Source organism: Eulemur rufifrons, chromosome 17 (assembly GCF_041146395.1).
Source record: "Eulemur rufifrons isolate Redbay chromosome 17, OSU_ERuf_1, whole genome shotgun sequence".
NCBI lineage: Eukaryota > Metazoa > Chordata > Mammalia > Primates > Lemuridae > Eulemur > Eulemur rufifrons.
Window position 1 is genome coordinate 69579585 of NC_090999.1, and position 25253 is coordinate 69604837.

The 25253-nt window shown below is 36.0% G+C and overlaps 1 protein-coding gene across 1 annotated transcript in view; it reads right to left on the bottom strand.

Moving 5' to 3' along the window:
* Window positions 1-13551, bottom strand: part of ST8SIA4 (ST8 alpha-N-acetyl-neuraminide alpha-2,8-sialyltransferase 4) — an 88773-nt gene extending 75222 nt beyond the window's left edge. The window contains exons 1-2 of the mRNA XM_069492514.1: window positions 13394-13551; window positions 6175-6306 (exon numbers count right to left, since the gene is read on the bottom strand). Of these exons, the coding sequence (XP_069348615.1) occupies window positions 6175-6306; window positions 13394-13506 (245 nt within the window). The 5' untranslated portion in view covers window positions 13507-13551. The remainder of the gene's footprint in view (window positions 1-6174; window positions 6307-13393) is intronic.
* Window positions 13552-25253: the final 11702 nt, after the last annotated feature.

Sequence of the window (25253 nt, forward strand, 5' to 3'; positions counted from 1 at the left end):
TTGTCAACTAATAGTAAGAGGGACTTTCCAATGACAGCACCTATTCTGTGTTATAGAAAGTCAGCAGCAAAAATACTTTAAAACATGTCTTTCAAATTCCTGAGTATAGACATCTTTATTTTATTCACTCTCAGGGAAAAATGATATAAAAAAGAGGACTATAAGAGTTCAGCAAAGTTTTTAAAAGACATCATGCTATTTAACTCTTGGAAGAAAATAGTGCTTAATGAGATAAATAATTATTAGGTACAGACGATAATTGTTATGATTGCTTCCAATGTTAAGTTATAGGTTCAGCAGTAGTTTATTTTATTAAATGGAAACAGTAAAAATAGTAAAAGTTATTTTCAAAACAATAAAAAGTACCAACTCACATAAACTGATATATAAAAACATAAAAAGTTTCTTGGGGCAAAATTAAGAATAATTGTTAGTGCAGAATCTGCACTTTTAAACTGAAAAAGGAAAAAGGGGAAACCTTGAATGACTCCAGTATGTTTTCTTTTCTTATATTTAAGCAAACTTTTAGTTTCTACTTTATAGGAACTCAAAACGTAGGAAATTCTCTGAGATAAGATTCCTGGTGTAGGATGCAAAAAAAGACCAAAAACAATTAGTGTAAGTGAATAATATTGTGATTTAAGTGCTTGATATTTTTTGGAAACAGTGTAAAAATGTTAGATTTTTACCCCTCCCCCAAGCAGGCTGAAAACATTTTTTAGATTACAGATTTAATGAACTGCAAATAACTGTGGAATTGATAAGTCCAGTTGTTGTTCAGACTATAAACATGTAAAAAATTAAAGCTAATTCTCAAATATAATTAGCTAAATGTCATGGGAAGCATAAAAATTCATATATGCATTGAACTGAAACAACACTTTATCAACAAGGAGAATATATATGCTTTTGCTCAGAGCTCAGATGATAACGAATATGAATTTAATTTTGTTTAACCTGTTACTTTCCTTCATAAATGAAAGAGACAGAAAGAAAACTCAGACTTACATCTAGACTCTAAAGAAACATTAATCAACAAAAGCTAATATTTAATATGCAGGCTCTACCAGCGTCAATTTTCCTTATATGTGGCCAAGTTATCACCAGATATTCAGAGAAGGTAGTTGTGTTTTCTGTACATGACTTAAAAGAACAAATAAAGGACACTTCATAGGTCTTTTTGTGATCATAATGCAACTTTTGAAACCTCATTAAATAAGCAGGCACTTAAATTCAGCAACTGTTTTAATGTTAAAGATAACTGAAAGAATCTCAAAATATGTTTCACTTTTAGTGAGACTAAAAGTCTTAGTCATAAAAACTATTTTTGTTAGGCAATATTGGCTTAAACTGAAAGGTTGGTTTAGACAGTTAAACTGACAAAAATCGACTCGATACAGAAACTTTTAACTGAATTTTCAACTACAACTTCCTTTTTAACATCACCCATTACTTAAAATAGCAAGCAGAGTTCCAGAGAATTAATTCACTAAACATTGTTATCACTTGTGAAATGTCAACTATAGCTAACCTATCATCAGGTGCCACTCTTTTTTCTCTGTAGGTTTTTTATTTTCAGCAACAAACATACATGCCACAAGTAAAATTTAATCGAAATGACATTGTTAACTCTATCAGAAAGTACTGTGTGACAGACCTTAGTGTTAGAATGTATCATAAATTCAGAAGTAAATTAGGTTATGATACATATATTAGGAGTCAGTTTTAGCAAACTTTAAACAATGACTCCAGACTGCTCCTCCAAAAAAAAAAAAAAAAAAAAACCTCTATATCAATTCAACCGGTACTGACATAGTTCAATAAAAGGAAAAAAACGAAGTTAAGAGATGATAAATGTTTCAATAAGCCTATAAAAAGCAGACAGGGCCAGGCATGACGTCTCATGCCTGTAATCCCAACACTTTGGGAGGTAGAGGCCGAAGGATCACTTGAGGCCAGGAATTCAAGACCAGCTGGGCAACATAGTGAGACTCCGCCCCCCCCACCCTCCATCTCTAAAAAAAGTTTTCTTTTTTTAAATTCTCTGGGCGTGGTGGTCCATCAATACAGTCCTAGCTACTCATATTCCAACCTGGGCAGCAAAGCTAGACTCTGCCTCTAACAAAAAAAAGCAGAGAGAACAAACAATTTTTTGTCTGAAAAGATTATTTTTACAAGGCAACTTGCCTCAAAGCTCTAAAAAACAAAACCTTTAGCTTGTTTAGGACTTCTGAACTTAAGAGTTCTAGCTGTTATAAAAACAATATTTTAGTATCAAAATAAAAATCATAAACAAATACAACTAAATGAAAAGGCAAAATTGTCCCACAATACTTACAAATATTTTTTTTTTCTTTAACTTACACCTAAGACTGCCATTTGATAGCTGGCCCAGAATTTGGTAATATTAGATGAATAATATCTTATATTTTGTTATTTTAGTGCAAAATAAAACCATGTACCCCACAGAGATACATTTGACGGTATGCATTTTGAGTATTAAAATATACTCTTTGTAATTTGATTTCCTCTATAAAGAAAAAAAAATACTCTTCCAAGAAATTTGTTTTGTAATAAGACTCTGGTTCTATGGTCAAACAGGCATGGATTTGAATCTTGACTCTGCCACTAATAAATTTGTGATCCAAGATTAGCTCTACTGGTCACTTATTGATCAAAGTAAGTAGAAAATGGTGTAAGAATTGTATATAGACATTTTCCTAAAGTAGATCTATGAATGAAATAGCAAATTCTTTTTGAAAGGTAAGTATATAGAAATTTGAAATTATGTTTAGTTAACCTGCAGGTCTTATCTGTTTAAAAACTTTGATATATAATATAATGATATTAAAAGTTGAAAATATTTTTTCTAAGTTTGATGTGATTAAGCTGTTCCAATGAGTAACTGAGCCTGTACATTTCTATACATCTATACTTGGTATTTGTAGTTCTCTGAGTTTCTAGTCAACATAAGAAAAAAATACAAAAAAAGAAAGAAAGAAATAACTCAAGTATGGAAAAACATGTCAAGTTATAAGTGTTGGAGATGACCAAATAATCTCTCAGTACAATGTTCACAGATTCATTCAAAACATCTAATGCATCTTAAGTGTGTCATTTCCTAGCTTACAATAATAGAGCACAAACTATTTCCAATAAAAGCAATGCTTTAAACTAAGCTAATTATTTTAATTGCAAAGTTAGCTATAGAATGCCCAACTCCCTAAATCTTCATGAATCTTCAAAGTACAATGAAATAATATAATATATGGAACCATTTCTCTAGATAACTCCACAGAGGTACAATTGTTTGGTGACTATATATGAATCAATTCTTTGTGTGCTTATGAAAGTAACAGAAGGTATGTGGAGCTGAAGGAATTAGTAATAAGAAAGGAAATCATGTCTATAAATTTGAAAAAAAAATGTATCTTCAATAACTATTTCACATTTTAATGTAAATAAATGATTTATTAGGAATATCATAAGAACGTTTTAAGTCTAATGATATTTTAATATAAGAAAGATTTGTAAGTGTAGTCAATCATTTAAAATAAAAAATGCTTAATTTAATATCTTAATCAAAACTTCAAAGTAGAATTTTGAACACACTTTAAAAATATACCCACACCCACTCACAGACACAAAGTAATATGATACTTCTTAAATGCTAGAGAGGCAAGGAAAAAATAAAGAAAAATAATAATCCAAAATATTGCATGATTAGTTTTCAGTATGACTTTTAAAAAACATATTTTCAAAAGCTAAGTCAACAATTAGACATTTTCATATTCTAAATTTTTTATTACAGGTGTCAAACTGATTAAAACTAGTCATCTCTGCTATTAGGCAATTATAATTTTTATAAACTGCATATTGTACAATAATGGTGTTACAAATTATTCTTTCCTTACAAGGAAGCGACAACTTTGTATGTATTATTCAATATTTGTTCACTGTTTTATTGTTTACATCTTTATCTCTTAAGGAGAAATATACAAAAACAGACTAACATTTCATTCATATTATCAGCTGTTATAATTGAAAATAGACTGCCCTCAATGATATGAATTCAAACTTTATTAATTTGCAAAGTTGCAATAATGAATTTTTGGATCAATTCAGATGTTTATCAACCTTAATTTTAAAATCTTAATACAAAAATGTTTATCTGTACCCTTATGTACACCTGCAGTATTCAATTTTGTATAGATATTAGAAAAGCATATCCACATATATTAATTAAACTAGGGTCAATTACTTAATTTGCTTATTAGATTTTTTTCTGACATATTACTTATCATGGCTACATATAGTAATGAAACTACTAAAATATCTTATCTTACTTTCTTTCATCACTTTGTCTGATCTGTATAGTCTTACCTGTCTCCCTTCTTGCTAAACCATCCACTTTGAAAGTTCCCTTTCTCCTTATAGATCAATCTTTGCTTTTTAATCACCTATATTTCTCTCTTTCCAATCTAACTCCAAGAAATATGAACCCTCACTCTGTTCTACCCTAAACTATATCTGTGTTTATGACTCCATATCATTGCACATCCTGTAACTTTTTCTTCATAATTGTCTCATCTCTAAATTCAGATTCGGGGCTGGGGATGGAAGACAGAGGTATCATGAGAAGAGGGAGCTCCAGGTGTAAAAATGTCAAACTGGAGAGATCATGGCTATGTCAGCTTCAACCAACTTATTCTCAGGAGGAATACAGATTCAGAGTTGTCACTCTTACGATTTCTCAAGAGTTTATGAAAATCTGTACTTTATATAAAGAATCTCCTGATTTTTAATATTGGCTTTAAGGTTTTTTTTCTCTATGTAGTTGAGATACATCTTTCTTGCTGGCCATATTCTACCCAAAAGACACCAATTGATGAACTTTGTCATCAGATTCTCCCTATCTCCTCATTCTTGTACCAGGCCCACAGATATAGAGAGACCTCTAAAGTAAAAGTAAACAAACATACACCACCTGACATTGCCATGATTTGGTCCCTGTTTATCTTTCCAGTCACTTCCCAACTTTAAAATAAAGTAGTCTAACCATGCCTGCATTTCTCTGGCACTGTCTCTTTTAAATTTCCAGACATTCTTTCAAGTACATTTCAACATGTAGTGAGTGCCTCTGCTGAAATGCATTCTATCAATTGTCACGCATGCCCTAAATATGAGTGCAATAGACTCTTCCTTCACATTGCTTATGATCTACATTATATGTAAGTATAATTCAAGAAGTGAGTAGGTAGAAACCTGCACAAATTAACCACCCCTTTATCTCTTAATCACTACTTAATAAGCTACTCTTATAAAATTTTCTTGTTAATATCCAGTCATTGAATAGCTAGCATTTTGCCAATACTAGAAAAATACAATGATTGTACTATGGAAAGGGATGTGTTCTCTCAAACTTTTTTAAAGAGTTCTGATTTTCTGAAAATGATCTAATTCAAACATACCAACCAAAATAGCAATGTAAAGTAAACATTGAAAAAAATAAAATCTATTTGTTTTCTCCATAATTAGGAAGATATGATCTTATGTTTCTTGTTAGTAATAGGATTATAATAGAAGAAAATGACAAAACGTGTATGCATTGAGTTTGATTACAAGAGTTTGTTTCAGCTAAAATGCCTACTCTTACAAAGAATAAGCCAGTAACCTAGAAAGTTTATTTTCTGGTTTTTACCAATTCTTTTTACATGAGCTCACGTAGACATACTAATTCGCAGAATAAGACAAATTTATTTACAATTGTCAGCAAAATAGGAGTTGAATAGGCTGTACTTTCATCTAATTGAGGAAATACAAGATCAGAATGAAGATTCAATAGAGAAAAAGTTAAAGATAAGTCTCAAAATATATGTCCATCCTGAGTAATTGAGTAAAGTATGTCAAATATTGGTACTCTGTTGAATATTTTATTCCATTAATATAAAGACACTGTATTCAAACTCACATATTCATCCTTAAATTTCTGACTTTAAAATGATTTGAGTTTTATGGTTTCACATTCTTCATTGAGCAACATTAAATAGAGCTGGTTCACTCCTCTTTTAAAGTATTCATACTTATAAATCAAGTGTTCAATGTAAGTTTGCCAAGCTCAATGTACTTAAGAACATGATGTGAAATTTATTGTGCCATATTAAAGAAACTCACCTTATCTCCAGGACCAAAGAGGAATTAATTTTCCAACCTTCTACATTATGCTGGAAGATTGAAGAGCCAGCCTTTCGAATTATTTTATCAGAACTATTGACAAGTGATCGACTCAAATACAATTCACCATCTCTGAAACAAAACAAAAATGCCAGCTTTGTGAAAGTAAGAAGCATTTGTCTGAGTAACACAATACATAATTTGATTTACATTACTGGCAAAAAAAATTATACATATAGTTATTTTCTACAAGTTAGAAGGAGATGTATAAGCATGATGAAAGGTGTTACAAGGATTAAATGAATATGACTTTATCATGACAAGTTTCTACACTTATTGTTTTTGAAATGAAACTATTTCCATAGTAATAAAAGACTTCAGTAACACGTAAAAAAAAATCTCATCAAATCTAGAAATAAAAAAATTGCCATGTAATTCAGGGGTCCCACTTCTGAGTATATACCCAAAGGAATCGAAATCTGTATGTCTAAGAGATGCCTGCACACCCACGTACACTGCAGCATTATTCACAATAGTCAAAATATTGAAACAACCTAAGTACCCATCAATGGATAAATGCATTAAAAATGTGGGAGATATACACCGTGGAATAGTATTCATTCTAAAAACACAGGAAATGGATAAACCTAGAGGACATTATTTTAAATGAAATAAGCCAGGCACAGAGAGACAAATACCACATGTTCTTACTTATATGTGGACTCTGAAACAAAGTTGTAGATATAGAGAGTAGAATGGTGGTTATCAGAGGCTGGGTAGGGAAAGGGGAGAAGTTGGTCAACAGGTACAAAGTTTCAGTTAGGAGGAGTAAGTACTGGTGTTCTCTTGCATAGCACAGTGGCTATAGTTAATAATAATGGATTTATATTTCAAAATAGCTGAAAGAAAAGATTTTAAATATTCTCACCACAAAGAAATGATAAATATTTGAGGTGATGGCTATATTAACTAGCCTACTTTGAGCTTTGCACAATGTATACATGTATGAAAACCTTACATTTTATCCCACAAATATATACAATTATTATTTGTCAATTAAAGATAAAGCTAAAAGCTCTGTTCCCCACTAGCCTCTCACTGACTGTTTAAACAATAGAGACAAATATCTGATCAATTCTCAGCATCTATAGAATTGTGATTCCTAAGATTGTAATTTCATTTTTACAGAAGGGATATACGTATAATGGAAGGAGCTTTTGTTTCAAAGAAAGAAGAGCTTGGGATATCAGGTGATCTGTTCTGGGCATGTTTGTGATTCTATGGCTTGCCAGCCTTGTGTTCTTAAACAATATTCTCTTTCTAGGCCCCAGCGGCCTTACCTTATGGTGAAAACTATAATAACATCTAATATGCAATGACTGTGAGGTTGAATTGGGACTCTGTATGTGAAAGTAATTTATAAAGCATTATTAAAGTGCTAATTTTAAAAATTGCATTGCTCTTAAAAGGTGTCAACCATGAGGTACTTCCCTAATAGTTGTTGTGGGTAGACAGAGACTCTAGTAGGGAGAACATTTAGTAGCCATTATTACTACTATTTTCTATTACATCAAAAAAAAAAAAAATCAGCTACCCTTCTCCAACAAATAATGTTAAGCTAGTATATCTTGCGGCATGGTAGTAACAGGGGTGCTGGTGGTAGTGATGATGGTGACAGATATCTATAATAGCATTTATGCCATTAGGACATTTTTAGCTGAACCAATTCTTAATTCAATAGAATGTTTTCTTTATGCTTCACATATATAAACCCAGACTCAGAGAATCAAAAAGCCACTTCTTATGGCATACCGACAAAAATCGAAGCCCTCTCAATATGTACATTTATTTCTTTACATGTCATCTTTTAATTTTTAGAATCTCGGAAACATAGTTAAAAAGCAACATGACTATTTGCTCAATAACAAAGTCTAAATCTGTGTTTATTATGTAGGCAACCCTCTCCTACTATCAATGGAAACACTGCCTGTGTAACAGCTGTTGGATGAATTCTGTAATTGAAGGCTTATAGTTTGGTATTTTGGTTTGCATTCTTTTTTAAACATGTAGTTTAAATTTGAAGCAGCTAAAGCATCATGTGCCACTATGCTCTGTGAAATTTAGAACTGTAATATTTTAAACTATCCTCCTGATGACAATGGTACATTTGCATGGCTAATCATAATTTTACAGAGGTCATTTAGGATGCAAGAAAACATGGGGTGCACTTTACTACTCAGCAACACAGAAGTCAATTAGCATATTATATGTCTAATGATAATAACTACATATGAATGAAAATGTGGATATATAAGAAGTTAACCTTTACACTTTTAGAGATATGACTTCATGAGTACAGGCACAAGCTATCACTATTTTAGAGGTGAGGGAGGATCTTCCCAATCTTCATCCTAATAACTAGGCTAATAACTAGGCTATCGATATCTTTTTCTAACCACAGATTGCTATGATAATTATTTTCACCACCAATAAACTTTCCTAGGGGAAGTAAAAATATGTATGAGTTTGCATTTTAAAAAAATCTATGGAAGATTGCTTCATTGAAACATGGATACAGACACATTTACACATGGCAGAATGATTGCTATGATATACTTAATTGTATGGATCCTTTTAAGAATCTCCAAGATGTTTTGAAAAAGTAGTTTAAAAGTTTAAATCATTTTCATGTGAATAACATGCTAGCATGTTACTCTCCTGCATGACTTGTTTTATTGAACTAGTGATAGGCCAAATTTAAGACTTTTATCACTGGCAAGAGCTTTGAATGGAAGCAGCTACAACTAGTCACACTTCTTATAGTTCATAGAATTCACGTGAGAAGGCCAAGCTTAGTGAAATAAAGCTCTGGAGTAAATTTCTTTGTATAAAGGTAAGTGGGTCCCAAGGGATTTTTCACTTGTGACGTTGGTAACATTCTGTCTTGGAAAAGGCTTTTCCTTCCCATGAATACAAGACATGAAGGATGTTGCCACCCCCTACTTGTTTCTCATTCCAGATCAGACATGACTTTTGAACAGCTTCACTGAAATATTTCTTGCATAAGGTTATGTTTAAGAAAATTCAATATGCACTTTTATAGGGAAAATAACAGAACATATCAAAAAAATCACTCAGCATAAAGCAATATATTACAAAATATATGGAGCTAAAAAAAAAAAAACCACAAAAAGTGGTCATCTATGGAATATCAGTACCAAGAACTAATCATCTGTTATGTTACTCAGTATCTGCAAATATTTTTCTCTTTGAAATATGAGTTTTCAAGCTTCATCACAATTTATTCTATTAGTTCTGCAGTACATAGCAAATACGATTAACTTCAGTTTATGAAATTAGGTCCCCAAAGTCCTTCATTCAACCCCACTGAAATTCTTCATGACTTAGCTTTGGAATGAATTTGATCCCTTTGGACTAGGTTAAACTTCCTCCTTAATATAAAATTTTAAAAGTAATTTAAAAGAAAAGACTTTCCATTAAAGTAAACCTGAACACAAAGGGAGAAGACAATTTTGTGTTTTCATTACCTGAGCACCAAACAACTAAAAATAAAGATGAGCTGTTCTAACTTATTGCTTATGGGTTTTGGTAGAATTGCAAATGTATCATGTGAACCAAAATGCAAATTATGGATTTTTCATTTACAGGGTGTGTTCTACACTAGAACAAACTAAAACCTAACCTTGCTGACAATGGTAATAATCTAAGTAGGAATGCTTATCTCCACCATCAATCTTACCACAGATTTCAGAACTAGTATTGTTGATCATTTAGTAAAACAACCTGAAGTATATAGTCAAATTTTAAGGGAGATCTTTGGATGATAATAAAAGTAAGTTAGTCTCACTTGTGGTAAACCAGAAAAATAGTGTGTACCAAGTTTTAAGGAATAATGTTTAAAACAAATATCTGTATGATGTTAAAGTTTGTTACACTTTCAAATATATTATCTCATTAAATGAGCACACCCACATATTTTATCTGTGGGAATCTTAAATTAATGCATTTCCAAATTATACCCAAAAGAGCACACAGATCCATTTAAATCATAGGCGAATCTTAAGGACCATTAAGAAAAAAAGTCAAGAATAGATCACTTAATACTTTCAATACCCTTTGATTTAAACTTTATTAACTGTCATCATAAAAGTCAGTACGTTTTTGTGGAAGGAAATATCAATTTTAGGTGTCCAATAATTATTACTTGACCTATTTTGGAATAATTCCTTATTTAAAAAATGCTGGTATTATTCCTCTGGAAATATAATAATGTGGATGGTTGGTGAGAAAGTCGTGGTCATTCTTTCTGTCTGCATAGATTGACTGCTCAATATTGTAGTATACAAGAAGAGCAATGCTGAACTAACTCCAGATGGGACAGCCAGTCCAGTCGGGGTTAAAGAGTGGAATAGATAAAGAAACTGCCTGCCTGTTGAAAAACAAAACAAAACAAACAAACAAAACGGTAGCAGGAATGCTAAATAGGAATCTAGGTCGATGTTATAAGATTCAAGGACGATGGAAAGCCCTTCATTGGAAACTGCTGCCCACCCACAAGGCACGCAGTGCCCCCCAAAGGCCAGAGCCTACTTCTGGTGCCTCGCTTTTGGAACACTGGCCTCCGTTCTGAGGCCAGCCCTCCCCTCCAGTTTACTCGTCTCAAAACCGGCCTCTCCACATAGCTTGGTGGACAGGAGTCAATGAGATGATTAGATAGTTTGGTGAGTCAACTCCTCCACCAGAAACGCTGTTTGGGAATTGAAACAAAACCACGAGCCTGGATCACAAGCTTTTCCACTAAACGTGTCATCCTGGGGGAAAAGAAAAGAGCGCTAGGGGGACTGGCTGTCCTCGCATTGCTGCCGGCAGCGCCAACTCCAGAGTCTCGGTCTCCTGGAAGAGCGGGTGGCGGGGCGGCAGCCGGGACTCGGTGGGGTACCCGGTGTGAGCTCAACGTCGGCTGTCTCGCCCCACGGGACCGTAATTGTGGGTTTTAATTAAGGAGGAGGAGCCAGTTGCCGACCGTACAGTGAAAATGGTTGGGGGCGGCCGGGGGGTGCGGAACGAAGGGGGCCTAATTCCTGCAGTGAAGGCTTCCCCGTCTTCTTACTCATTCTTCCACCCTCGCCGCCACCTCCCTGGGAGGAGGAGGTAGACCCGGTGCGCACCTCTCTTCCTGTTTGGTTGGCTCGAGCGCCCGCCCCACGCCTTCTCAGATAAACTGGGAAGAAACCGTTTCTCAGCTCGAAAAGGGTGCGGGCGAAAGCCCAGCCCGGCTAGCGCCACCGCCACGCCGGTGCCTGCCTCTCTCCTCCTCCTCCTCCTCCTCCTCCTCCTCCTCCTCCTCCTCCTCCTCCGCGCCCAGGCTGCACCCGCCAGCCGGTGACGTCCAGAAACGGGCCACAGCAGAAATGTTGCCCGTGAAATGAGGAGTGTCCCGGGTCCGTTACCCCCACAGGGACTCGGGGTGCACTCCTCCTGCCCGCTGGCGGTTTAGGGAGGCTCGGAGAGGACCCCTCGGCAGCATCGGGCGCCCCCTTCTCCTCACTCGCCCCGCCCACTCCTGCTCTCCGGGGTCCCGAGCCGAGGCCCCCCAACCCTCGGAGTCCTGGAGGGGCTTGACCGCTTTGTCTTGGCTCAGGCTTATCCTCGTAGCCCACCGCTCCGGAGGGAACAAAGAGGCTCGACCCTCACGCCCAGCCTCCGCCTCTCCCCGGAGCCCCACGCGCCCGTTCATCACCTTCCTAAAGACCCCTTTGTCTGCCAGGCAAGCACAGGTCTGCCAGGGATGTCCCCATCCCCGCCCCAAGTCCTTCTTTTCTGACAAGCTCGATTGGATTTTCGAACCACACATTCTTGGGTAAAGGACCTCATACAGTTCTTTCTGTTGTTTTCAGAATACACCATGGATAGATTTGTTGGTGCATAACGACCACCCAGCCCATTCCTTATTAGCTTTTTCGTTTTCTTCCACTCCCTTTTGATGGTACTACTGTTATCCTGGTTTTCCACAGAATAGCGAATCCTTCTGTAAGGGTAAACCTGCATCATGCTTACTTAAATAAATGCTTATTACTTAGGAAGGAGCAAAAATATTAAGAAACAGAGTGTATGAAGTTTAAGAGCGTGCGTGCGTTTTAGTAGTCCTATGCCCCCTCACGCACGCACGCACACACACACACACACACACACAAAATGGCAAGGACTGCTCTCTTCGATTTAATAAATGTCAGAGAAAAAAGAAAGAAAAAAAAAAAAAAAAAAAAACAGCCGAGCATCTCTGCCAATGTGCAGTTTCCGATAGCGGACGCCTCCGGACGAAGGAGGATTTCGGAAACAGGACTTTGAATAGAGTTGACAACCAGGTTCACATCCTCAGAAAAAGCTTCCAAGCTATATCCGCAACACAAAGTTGCACCACCTCCTGGGCAAACTTCAAAGGCATAGAGGCCAGGGGGAGGGTGGAAGGAAGTGTGATATTTAGAGAACTTAATGGGGCGGGAGAGAGTCTGAACTCATCTAGACAAACTAAAGAACTAGAAATATAGTCTGTTTAAAGCTACAGTACCCAGTTTCTTTCTAAAACTGTAACCATGACGCCCATGCGTTTTGCCCATGGAAGAACAAATAAGGAAGTATGCTTGGTGGTGCTGGAGTTTCTAATTCAAATTATGATATACAGATCTACCCAACACCAAAAAAAAAAAAAAAAAAAAAAAAAAAAAAAAAAAAAAAAGGTAGACAAACAGAGAAGACCTATTTTCTGCTTTCTGGGCTTTAACTTCACCCTTTCAAGAAACCAGCTTTCTCTAGCACCTCTGTAGAGTGATAGAAAGAAGGAAGGGCAACCGTTTGGTGAATAAAGACGGCTCGCTTGAGTTCTGTACACAGATTAAAAGGACAAGGGCGCACATTCTTTGTTGACACTTATGCAGTGACTTCTCCTTTGGCGTGCGAGCACCCGGTGCCAGCACAACTGTCACCACCACCGCACAGAGCAAGTTGAACTCGCACGGAAACAGCTTAGAGAAGCACATACACCTCAGCAACAGCCTTTGTTACTTAATTCATGACACTAACCACACGCAAGCTCTAAGGAACACACACACTATCTCAACCTATCACTCAACTGTCTATATTCACATTTCATTTACGGCTTGACTTTCTGTCATATCCTAAAATGAAGCTTTGCATTTACCCGATGAGTTGCGTCTCCTGGTGCTCCTCAGTTCTTGCTATTTCTTTTGTCTTATAAAAGATCAGGAGCAGACTTATTGTGCAGATCGTCCACCTCTTCCTAATGGAGCGCATCTTGGGTGCCCGGGAAAGTCCTGGTTGCCCCAGTTCCCGCACCTTCTCTTGATGTAAAGGCTCCGTTTTGAGGCAATAGTCGTGGGGGGGAAATCTGTAAAATGCGAGAAGAGCGTAGAGCGGGGATGGCAGGATCAGGTCGCTAGGGTCCTCTCTGGCCGAGCTCCCTCTGGTCCTCGAGCTCTGCCCAGAGCTCTCCCGCTTGGTTCGCGCCAGCCCTGCCCGGGTCGCTCTGCGCCGCCTCCCAGGGGCTCAGGTTTCTTTTCAGATGAGACACCTTGTGTACTGGAGGTAGCGGCCGCTTCTGCAGCTGGGTTCGGGGGCGTCACTGGCCCTTCCCTCTTGCTAGCAGGGAAATGATGAGCAAAACTAGCCAATCATAGGGCTGAGGGGGCGGAGGCTGCTGTTGCCTCGCGTTGCTGGCGGCTGCTTGGAGAGTAACGTCCCGGTCTCTGCCTGCACTGTGCAGGGAGAGGAAGCTCACAGCGGAACGCGCCCGCGAGCTCGCGCACACACATACACACACGCACACTCACACGTAGACACACACACTCTCTCTCCTGGGACACCAAAGCGTCAGCTCTCTGGACCTAAGAGTGCCAAGATAGTCTTTCCGCATCAGTGGGGAGAGGGCACCTCAGCTGGGGACAGATTAGACACGCGTCCCATCCAAGGAATGCTTTGGTGGTGCTGGGGGTGGTTTGCAAGAGGGCTAGGTTTTTCCAAGCACCTTTGCTAAACATACACACTCTCACACCCAAATGCACGCTCTCCGAAGTAGAATGAAACGGGGGAGGGAGGGGGAAGGAAGAGGACGTTTGTTACTGGGGGCACAGTTCAATCTGGAAAGTACAAAAACACACATGAACCGATTAGTCGAAAGCTCACTCAGAATGGGTGGCGAATGACAAGCCCAGCTCAGCATCCTACAGGAAACAAGATGACAGAGGTGTCATTAGGAACTTTATGGATATTTATGTTTCTCTCTTTCATTGTCATTTGGAAACTCCTCACGCAGAAGTCAAGGAAACTCCAGTCCCACTTAAACTTCACTGCGGAGAAATAGGATTTTGAGAAAAAGCAACTCACAAGGACCTCTCTTGTAAACGCAAGTACGCCCCCATACACATTCACACATCCAGGAAGGAGGGAAGGAAGTAGGTAGAAAAGAAGAGAGGGAGGGAAGGATGAAAGGATGCATGGCAGGAAGGAAGGATGGGCAGGTAAGCCCCTCTCCAAAAGTCTCAGTGATGTGTATTTAGCCTCTCAAGGGTACTATTTCACCTTTTCTTCCCTCCTACCATTTTCCTTACTTCTATTGTATTGTGTGGCAGAGGCACTTTTGGATTTTTGTGTTCCAACCTTCAGTCTGAGTACCTTTCCACTATCTTTCGGTTCTAGTCCTGACTGGGGAGAGAATCTTGCTACTCTGACCATACTACGCATTGATTCTGCTCTTTGCCGCTGGCTGCTGGCACCCCTTGTGTAAGACAGTGCCTGGAATCAAAGATTTTCCCCATCTACAAGCGCGGATCCCAAGGTCCCAGGCCGCCCCAGAGTTCCTCCTTCCTTCAGGTTGAGCCATTACTGGTCATCCCCACTTGGCCTCTGGTGTTTACATGTCCCCAGGCTCAGAAATCCTCCTCCACCACCAACCCTCCGCCAGCGGGAGAGAAGAGGGAAGTTATGAATTACTAGTTCCCTGACAGCTGAAAATAATGACAACAGTCAGCACCTTTGCTTATAAACCCCAAGTTCCCACTAGCTCTCACCATTCTTCCCCTAGGGTTTAGGAAGTTAAGAACCTCTGAGATCTTGAGCTTAGTCTTCACAGCAGAGCAAATGGGGTTGGGCCTAAAATGCTCTAAGGAGCAAGTAATTATGAGCCTTTATTGACACTACAAGTGGCCCACAGGGAGCCTTTCCAGTTTATTGATGTCTAGGCAAATCCTTCTTGCATTAATGCATTTCTATTACACTGACTTCTCAACCAGCAGAAACTGCAAGAATAAAACAGCTTTTTATTTAAGTTAAAAGGGAGCTGAGGGGGTGGGGCATGCATGATTAGGACGCTAAATTCTCTAGATTACATTTTATTTTTAAACAGTAAACAAATATATTTTGTGTATATCCTCTCTTTGACAGGAATGGAGTAATATGCATTACTTAATTAAATTTATTCAATATTTCTTGAGCAATTACCATAGGTCAGGCAATGTGTGAGGGCACAGGAACACAGTGATGAATAAAATATAGAAACTACTCAGACAGGAAGCTCATTCATTCAGAGGGGCATGGCTTTTAACACATTGATTGCCACATCAGGGAAAAAAAAAAGTTTTCCTTGGGGCTGTGGTGTTTTATTACGAAAATATAATGAAAGCTTCAAAAACAAAATGATCCTTTCTAATTCAATGAAAACGTTGTTATTTTTTATTGTTTTCTGTGAATGACTTATAGGAGCAGGCAGCTGGAGCAGGGTGACAGGAGGTGGGGGAGACATGCCAACTGAGTGAATTATGCTTCATGAGGCCCTGGGCTCAAAACTAGTATGAGTTGAACACAACTCACATGGCAGTTAATGTGTTAAAATAATAATTTGCAGTATGGTGCCATGAACCAGAAACATTATTTGAAATATATATGGTATCTGAATAAGCTCCTGGGTTGAAGCGGATGGGATGTTTAAGTCTTTAGGAGCAGGGAAGGTGAGCTTCCTGGTGGAGGAGGCGCATAGACTAGAGTTTTACAGGTGACTAAACAGAAAGCTTAAAAGAGAGAAAGTAGAATATTACAAGTAGAAGAAAGACTATATGCCGCTTCAGAGAGGAATAAAACACTGGTGCTTTAGGGAACTTTGAAGCAGTTCAATACTGTTAGAACAGGAAGCGGGAAGGGAGAGCAGTGGGTCATAAGTTTCAGTGTGACCATACTATTCCATAGCTCCACAAGGTGAAACTGCCCTCTCTAATCTGTCATGGAAAAGCCACAAGAAAATCTTCAGGAGGAAAGTGGGTTTAATTCACATGTTAAGCTTTAAATTACATTAAGGGAAACTGTTTACCTAACACAAACAGAACCAAACAAGCCCAACAGCAGAACTAAAGTACAACAAAGAACTGGTTATGGGAACACATAAGACAAATTCAAAGGTCCAGAAGAGAAAAAGTGAACTCTCCCAATCTATGATGCTGCTGTTTCTGAATTTGTTCATTATGGAACCGTTTACATTAAAGAGAACAATTCTGAATGACTGATAATGGTTCAATGAGACTCAAGGGATTCTGCCTTCTGTATTAAAATAATTCAGTGTCTGGGATGTAATTTAATGTCATTTGTTTAATATTGTTAGATTCATGAAATATATATGCATCACAATTTACCAATTAAAAAATAAACTTATGGGCCAAAACTTAGGCCTAAGTGTGGTCAGTGTGGTTCTTCTCAGTATGGAAATAGGTACAAGAACTATAAATATTGGGTAAAAAGTCTTGTCCATGCAATGTGTCTTTTGGAATCACCTCCTTCCATTAGAATGCTCATTTTGATGATCCTGAGAAAATAAAGCTGTTCTTAAATTTTCATTCTATCTTTAGACTATAAGTTCTTCAATAAAGAGCATACATTTGTCTTTATTCAGCACAATTCTGCAATTACACAATACCCTATAAATAAATAATGCACGTTATGGCGGCTGGTTTTAAATGCTACTTTATCCTTTAACTGAATTTAAATTTGTTTTAATTGCTGGCTGTGCCTTCAAATTTAGCTGGCAAGAAATGGATAGCCACTTGCATTCTCATGGTAGGGTTTTTAATGGAGTATAACATTTTTAATAGACTATTATTTAGAGCAGTTTTACGTTTATAGCAAAATTGAGCAAAAAATACAGAGTTACCATATACCCCCACCTTTACTCATAGCTTCCCTCACTATCAACATTCCTAATTAGAGAATTACATTTTTTTAAAAAAAAATCAATGTACCTACATGGACCTATCGTTATCACTTATAGTCCATAGTTTACATTAGAGTTCATTCTTGTGGTGTACATTCTATGGGTTTTGGCAAATGTATAATGACATGTATTCACTATTATAGTATAGTACAAAATAGTGTCATTGCCCTAAAATTCTTCTGTGCTCTGGCTTTTTGTGCCTCTTTCTCACTCCTCTTCATCCCAGTCCCTGCTGTCACTAATATTTTTGCTTTTTCCATAGTTATGCCTTTTCGAAAGTGTCACATGGTTGGAATCATACAATAAGGAGCCTTTTCAGATCGCCTTCTTTGACTCAGTAATATGCTCTCTGTTTTTTTCCATGGGTTAAAAACAGATTTCTCCATGTTTTTTCATGATTTGAAAGCTCATTTCTTTTTAGCACCAAATAATATTTCATTGTATGGTCATACAACAGTTTATTTATCCACTCACTAACTGAAGGACATTTTTGTTGCTTCCAAGTTTTGGTAATTATAAATAAACCTTCTATATAGGCAATTATGAATAAAACTGTGTACAGGTTATTGTGTAGATGTAACTCTTTCAAGTCATTTAGTTAAATTGCAAGAAAAAACATTGGTAGATTATATGGTAAGAGTATGTTTCGTTTTGTGAGAAACTGTCAAAGTGCCTTCAAAAATGGCTGTACCATTTTGCATTCCCATTAACAGTAAGTGAGAGTTATCATTGCTCAATATCCTTGCCAGCATTTGGTCTTATCAGTGTTTTGGATTTTGGGCATTCTAATAGATGTGTAGTAGTATCTCAGTGTTTTAATTTGTAATTTTCTAATGCCATATGGTGTCAAACATCTTTTATGAGCCTCTTTTCATTGATTAGGTTCTCTTCAGAACTTTTGCTGAGATTTTTCCTTACGCTGTTCATTTTCTTACTGTTGAGTTTTAAGAGTTCTTTGTATGTTTTGAATAACAGTCTTTTATGACATATGTCTTTCAAAAATATTTTCTCCCAGTCTATGGCTTGTCCTCTGATTCTCTTGGAATTTTCTTTCACATAGTACAAGTTTTTTAATTTTAATGAAGTCCACCTTATCAATTATTTCTTTTATTGATTATACCTTTGATGCATATAAAATCTAAACTCAAGGTAACCTAGTTTTTTAATGTTATCTTTTATGCATTTTATTGTTTTGTGTTTTATATTTAGGTCTATGATACATTTTGAGTTAATTTTTGTGAAGGGTGTAAAATATGTGTCTGGATTAATTTTTTTTGCATATGGATGTCCAGTTGTTCCAGCACCATTTGTTAAAAGACTATATTTTTTCCCATTGTATTGCCTTTGCTCTTTTGTCAAAGGTCATTTGAATATATTTGTGTGGGTCCATTCTGGGCTCTCTATTCTGTTCCACTGGGTTATTTGTCTATTCTTTCACCAATACATACCACACTGTCTTGATTATTATAGCTTTATAAGAAATCTTGAAATAGGTTAGTATCAGTCCTCCAACTGTTTCTCCTTCAATACTGTGTTGGCTGTTTTGAGTCTTTTGCCTCTCTGTATAAAGTTTGGAATCAGGTTGTTGATATCCACAAAATAACTTTTTGTGATTTTGATTGAGATTGCACTGAATCCTTGGATCATATTGGGAAGAACTGACATCTTGAGAATATTGAATCTTTCTATTTATGAACATAGGCTACATTTCCATTTATTTAGTTCTTCTTTGATTTATTTCATCAGAGTTTTATACTTTTTTCATATATATCTTATATATATTAAGTTAGATTTATACCTAAATATGCCATTGTTTTAGGTGCTAATATAAATGATATTGTGTTTCATTTCAAATTCTAATTGTTCTTTGCTAGTACTTATGGCATTTTTTAATTTCAAAATATTAAAAGGGTACAAATGTTTTTGATACATGGCTTGAGTCAGGGCTGTAAATGTGCCCATCAGCTGAATAGTGTTCATTTTACTCATTATGTGGGTTTTTGCCCCTCCTCTCTTCCCCCTCCCCCTGCTTGATTTCCTATGATTTTACTTTCCTCTGTGCACTTGTGTGCCCATCAGTTAGTTCCAATTTATTAGAGAGTACAAGTGGTGTTTGTTTTTCCATTCTTGAGATACTTTGCTTAGAATAATGGCCTCCAATTCCTCCCAAATTGCTATGAAAAGCATTAATTCAACCTTTTTTCTGGCTGAGTAGTACTCCATATATACATATGCCACATTTTGTTAATCTACTTATGAATTGATGGGCACTGGGTTGATTCCACATCTTTGCAATTAATTGTTCTGCAATAAACATTCAAGTGTAGGTGTCTTTTTGATAAAAAATATTTCTTTTTCTTTGGGTAGATACCCAGTAGTGGGATTGCTGGATCGAATGGTTGGTCTACTTTAACTTCTTTGAGAAATCTCCATACTGTTTCCACAGGGATTCTACTAATTTGCAGTCCCACCAGCAGTGTATAAGCATTCCTTTCTCTCTGCATCCATGTCAGTATCTATTGTTTTTGGACTTTTTAATAAAAACCATTCTAATAGGAGTAAGGCCAATAAACATATGAAAAATGCTCAATGTCACTAATCATCAGGGAAATGAAAATTAAAACCCATGGCATTTTTAATAATGGGAGTGTTAAATGGCATACAATTCAGAGTTTTCTAGAGAAACAGAACCAGGAGGATATTTTCATGTGTAGAGAAAATGAGATTTATTTTACAGAATGAACCCACATGATTGTGTGTAACCCAACAATTCCAAAATCTGCAGGATAGTCTGGCTGGCTGAAGACACAGGAAAGAGTTGATGTTGCAGTTCAAATCCAAAGACAGCCTAGAGGCAGAATTACCTCTTTGTTGGAGGATTTCAGTCTGTTTTTAATTAAGACCTTCAAATGATTGGGTGAGGCCCACCCACATTATATAGGGTAGTATCTTTTACTCTTATTTTTACAAGTTAATTTTTTTAAAATTTTCAATTATCATAGGTATATAATAATTGTATATATTTATAGAATACATGTGATGCTTTGATACAGGCATACAATATGTATTAAACAAATATGGCTAACTGGGGTATCCATCACCTCAAACATTTTATAATTTCTTTGTGTTAGGAAAATTCCAATTCTACTCTTTTAGTTATTTTTAAGTATCCCCTAAATTATTATTGATTATAGTCACTTTTTTGTGCTATCAAATATTGTTCATTCTATCTATCAACTATATATTCTCACCCATTATCCATCCCCACTTTATCCTCCCCTCCCCACTACTCTTCTCAGCCTCTTGTAACCATCATTCTACTCTCTGTCTCCATGAGATCAATTGTTTTAATATTTAGTTACCACATATGATTAAGAACATATGAGATTTGTCTTTCTGTGCTTGATTTATTTTTCTTATCATAATATTCTTCTGTTCCACCCATCTTGTTGCAAATGGCAGGAGTTATTCATTTTTATGGCTATAGAATACTCCACTGTGCATATGTGCCACGATTTCTTTATCCGTTCATCCATTGATGGACATTTAGGTTGATTTCAAATCTTGGCTATTGTGAATAGTGCTGCAATAAACATGGGAGTGCAGATAATTTTTCAATGTATTGATTTTCTTTTGTTTGGATACATATCTAGCAGTGGGGTTGCTGGGTCATATAGTAGTTCTATATTTTTTTAGTTTTTTGAGGAACTTCCATATGTTATCCATAGTTGCGGTACTAATTTACATTTCCACCAACAGTGTATGAGTGTTCCCCTTTCTCCATATCCTCACCAGCAGTCATTATTGCCTGTCTTTTTGATAAAAGCCATTTTAACTAAAGTGAGATGATATGTTGTTGTAGTTTTGATTTGCATTTCTCTGATGACTAAATATGGAGAGCCTTTTTTCATATGCCTATTAGCCATTTATATGTCTTATTTTGAGAAATATCTATTCAGATCTTTTGTTCATTTTTAATCAGCTTATTTGATTTTTTCCTACTGAGCTGTTGGAGCTCCTCATATATTCTGGTTATTAATCCCTTGTCAGATGAGTAGGTTGCAAATATTTTTTCTCTCATTCTGTGCATTGTCTCTTCCCTTTGTTGATTATTTTATTTGCTGTGCGGAAACTTTTTAGCTTGATGTGATCTTATTTGTCCAATTTTGCTTTGGTTGCTTGTGCTTTGGAAGTTTTACTCAAAAAAGTTAATTTCACTTTAAAATATACCTTTACACAACATCCAGACTGGTGTGTGTCACATATCTCAGTACCATGGCCTTGCCAAGTTAGCACATAAAATTAACCATCACAGATGAACATGTTGATGTTTTTGTGGATGATATTATAATATAGTGAGGATTATTCATGCTTGGCCTCTTTCCTATGAGTCAATGATCGGAAAAAGCAAGAAATATATTAACAAGAAATCTCTGCTGTTTACCACTAGGCATTTCTATCTTTTATAGTTTTTAGACAAAATATCTAGTTTTAATTTTTATTTCCAAATTAATTTATTTTACCCACATGAATACCAATAAAACATTCATAGATATTTTATATGCACATTCATTGTTTTTCTGTTACCTTTTTTTCATACATAAGTACCAAATAGAGTAGGCTTACAATAGAAGTGTGACCTTGACCTTAAGTAGAAGACACAATCCGAAATCTAGTATAATTTCTGGATAAACAGGAAAATATCAACATTGCTATTCTCATTCTTCCCCCACTGTTTGACCCATGTCACTTACAACATTGTCCTTTGCACTGGGTACTCTGATCTCTATTTAAACATGATGTCCTTACATGACACAGTTCTTATGTATTATTAGTGAAATATTCTTCTATTTGTAATATTCATTTAGAATGCCCTTTGAGAGACATCTTTGAACTACTGCTGGTCAGATATACCCCAATTTGTAACAGGCACTACTTCATTTGCCCACAGTCAACGTTTTATTTAGTTTGCAAACCCTCATGTCCTCCAGTTCCATAGTCCTAGTTATTACTGTTTTTTTTTTTCCTGCTGCACAGACCCCTGAAATGTTAATAAATAAACAAATACATTATCCCACACATGTTTTGGGAAGTCCCAGATGTCCTACCTTATATCTCTTTTTGCTGTGTTTTTCTGATCAAATGTGATAAGGGGAACTGTCTGGTAGGAAGAGGGTAATCATAAGTCTAAACGTTGCTCCAGCTTGCTCTCCTATTGAATAGAGGTAATTTACAAGTGAATTTTCTGTGAAATTTATTGCTTGGAATTGTAATTGCTTCAATATTTGTGGATGTTTGAAAATTCCCTCTTGTATCTGGCTTAACCAACTTCTTACCTCTTTCTTAGGATCTTTCTTTTTTCATATTGCCCAATCACATCACCCAATTAATTTCTTCATTAGTGTAACCCATCTTCCTTTTATAATATTTTCAATCCAACATAGTAAAAGCAAAAATAAATAATAGTATATATTGTTCGATACTAAAAAATTATTCATGTAACTATATCTCTTTTGAGATGTACACATCTATGTAACTGCTTTTATAGTTCCAGTAGTTCACAATGAATTTCTCTGAATACTATTGCTTCAATGTACATATTATTACATGGAACAGTTCTATGTAAATTGAATTTTCTGAAGCATATGACAACACTTAAACAATGTTTTAATGTTTATTATTAGAACATTTAAAAATTATAATACTGAGATCATTATCAACTGAAAGACTAGTGATGGAGGTAGCCTGCAGAAGACTTTTGCTGCCCTGAAAAGTGGATTGAAATTGAACATATATACACACACAAATAATGAGTTGCCAGTATTCCAAATTTCTTTTTAAAGATATCATAAGACATCTTAATACCAGACTCACCTTCTCTGAAAGTAATAATTAGGTAGAGTTGAGTAGCAGTTGTGTTATCTTAATTTCTTTACAGTTTTTGTTTGTTAAAGAACTTTCATTGATTTATTTTTATTTGCTTGTTCCCTCCAAGAATTTGAGTTTGTAATCCTTAAGGTAAATAATTATATTAGGATAAACACATTTCATGATTTAATGATTTCAATAAAAGATTCAAATTTTAATAATCTCAGCTTTCGTAAAGTGAATAGTTGAGGAAATAACTAAATAAAGCCCTTATGAACTAAAGTTTGAATGCTAAGTCAAGATATTCCTAGCCAGTAGCAGGAGAAAGTTGCTCTGGGAAAATGAATCAATAGAAGGAGCCTGTGGGAATACAAGAAAAATAATGAGTCTAATTCACATCTGACCTTTGCCTACCCAACATAATATAAATAATTGATCTGTCCTCTGCATTTCCACAACCATAATTGCCTACATGCCACCCAAAAACTTTGCTTCAAAATATCCATGGATAGCATAGGTATTGTGGCTAGACACATCAGGCTTAAAAATATTACAGTTTATGCAAATTGTGACAGCATATCATAGTTGCAACTATAATACTATCATTAGGGAAAAAAAAAACAAAGAAATACAATTTAAAACTTAACCAGGAAGATCTAAAATATCAGGATATTTTATAATGCTTGTACAACCTAAGTATAAAGCTAATTACTTTTGACCACATGCCTTAGATGGAAATATGAAGAAGAAGGTATAGTGGAGTCATCCACTTATGTTTTTGGCAAAGGAATACATTTACAGTGAGTTTTCAGTAGTGAATGGATTATTATAACATTTCGTATGTGTAAAATTCTTGTGGAAACTAACCTAGAATTCATGAAGGTTTTGAATGTGTGTCTTCAGTATAACAGACACCCATGATATTTCAACTGAGGTGAGTGAGGTGTTTGGGCAGCTGATGATTCTTGTCCATGGATGCTGAGATGTCTTTGGAGTTTTAGTAACTTACAGGAAGCATCAAAACTAGCCTTATATCAGTGGGCAGAACAAGCCCAAATACATACTTCAAACTAACAGGTAATTTAACTACCCACCTAATTCTATTGTATAGTTATTCACAAATTGTAGTCAAAGAGTTAAAGAGAGGACTGGGATCCCAAAGGAGACTTTGGAAGTCATGTACTTTACTCACTTTACAGATAAAAAAAAACTGAACTAAAGTGTTATCAAGTTGTTTGTATATGGTATATGGTATTCATCCATTCATTAATCAAAACATGTTTCTTGAGTTCATGCTGCTTGCCAGGCATTGTACTAGACACTGAGGATATAACAGAGTACAAAACAAGCAAATGTCTTCCTTCTGAGGAGTTTAATTTCTAGGTGTAGTAAAAGATGATAAGGGGAAAATGGAGGTAATCACATATTGTGATTAGTGCTATGAAGGAATTAATAGGGAAATGTAACAGAGAGCAATAAAGGAGCTCTTCTTTGAATGGAATTGTCACGCAAGAGCTTTCTGAGGAGGTGACATCTGAATTGAGACCTCCAAAATACCAGAAAGCTAGCCATGAAGAGAATTGGGCAAGAGTGTTACAGTCTGAGAGAATAGCAAATGCAAAGACAAAGAAGTAGAAAATGGCTAGGCAGAAATGTCAGAAAATAAAGAATACATGAAAGCCACTAAACTGACCATAATAAATTAAGAAAAACAGTAGATCGTGTAAGAAGGGATCTATTGAAAGCAAGTTTCTGGAATATTTATATCAAACCCTAAAAAAGCAAATTATTTAGTACATGTAGTGTTAATTTTTGACAGTGATGTTTGTCTATTTAAAGCTTGACCTAATAATGAATTTAAAAAGAGTTCTGTCAATATGATTATATGACTATTTCCAGTTGAGTTCAGATATACAGGTTT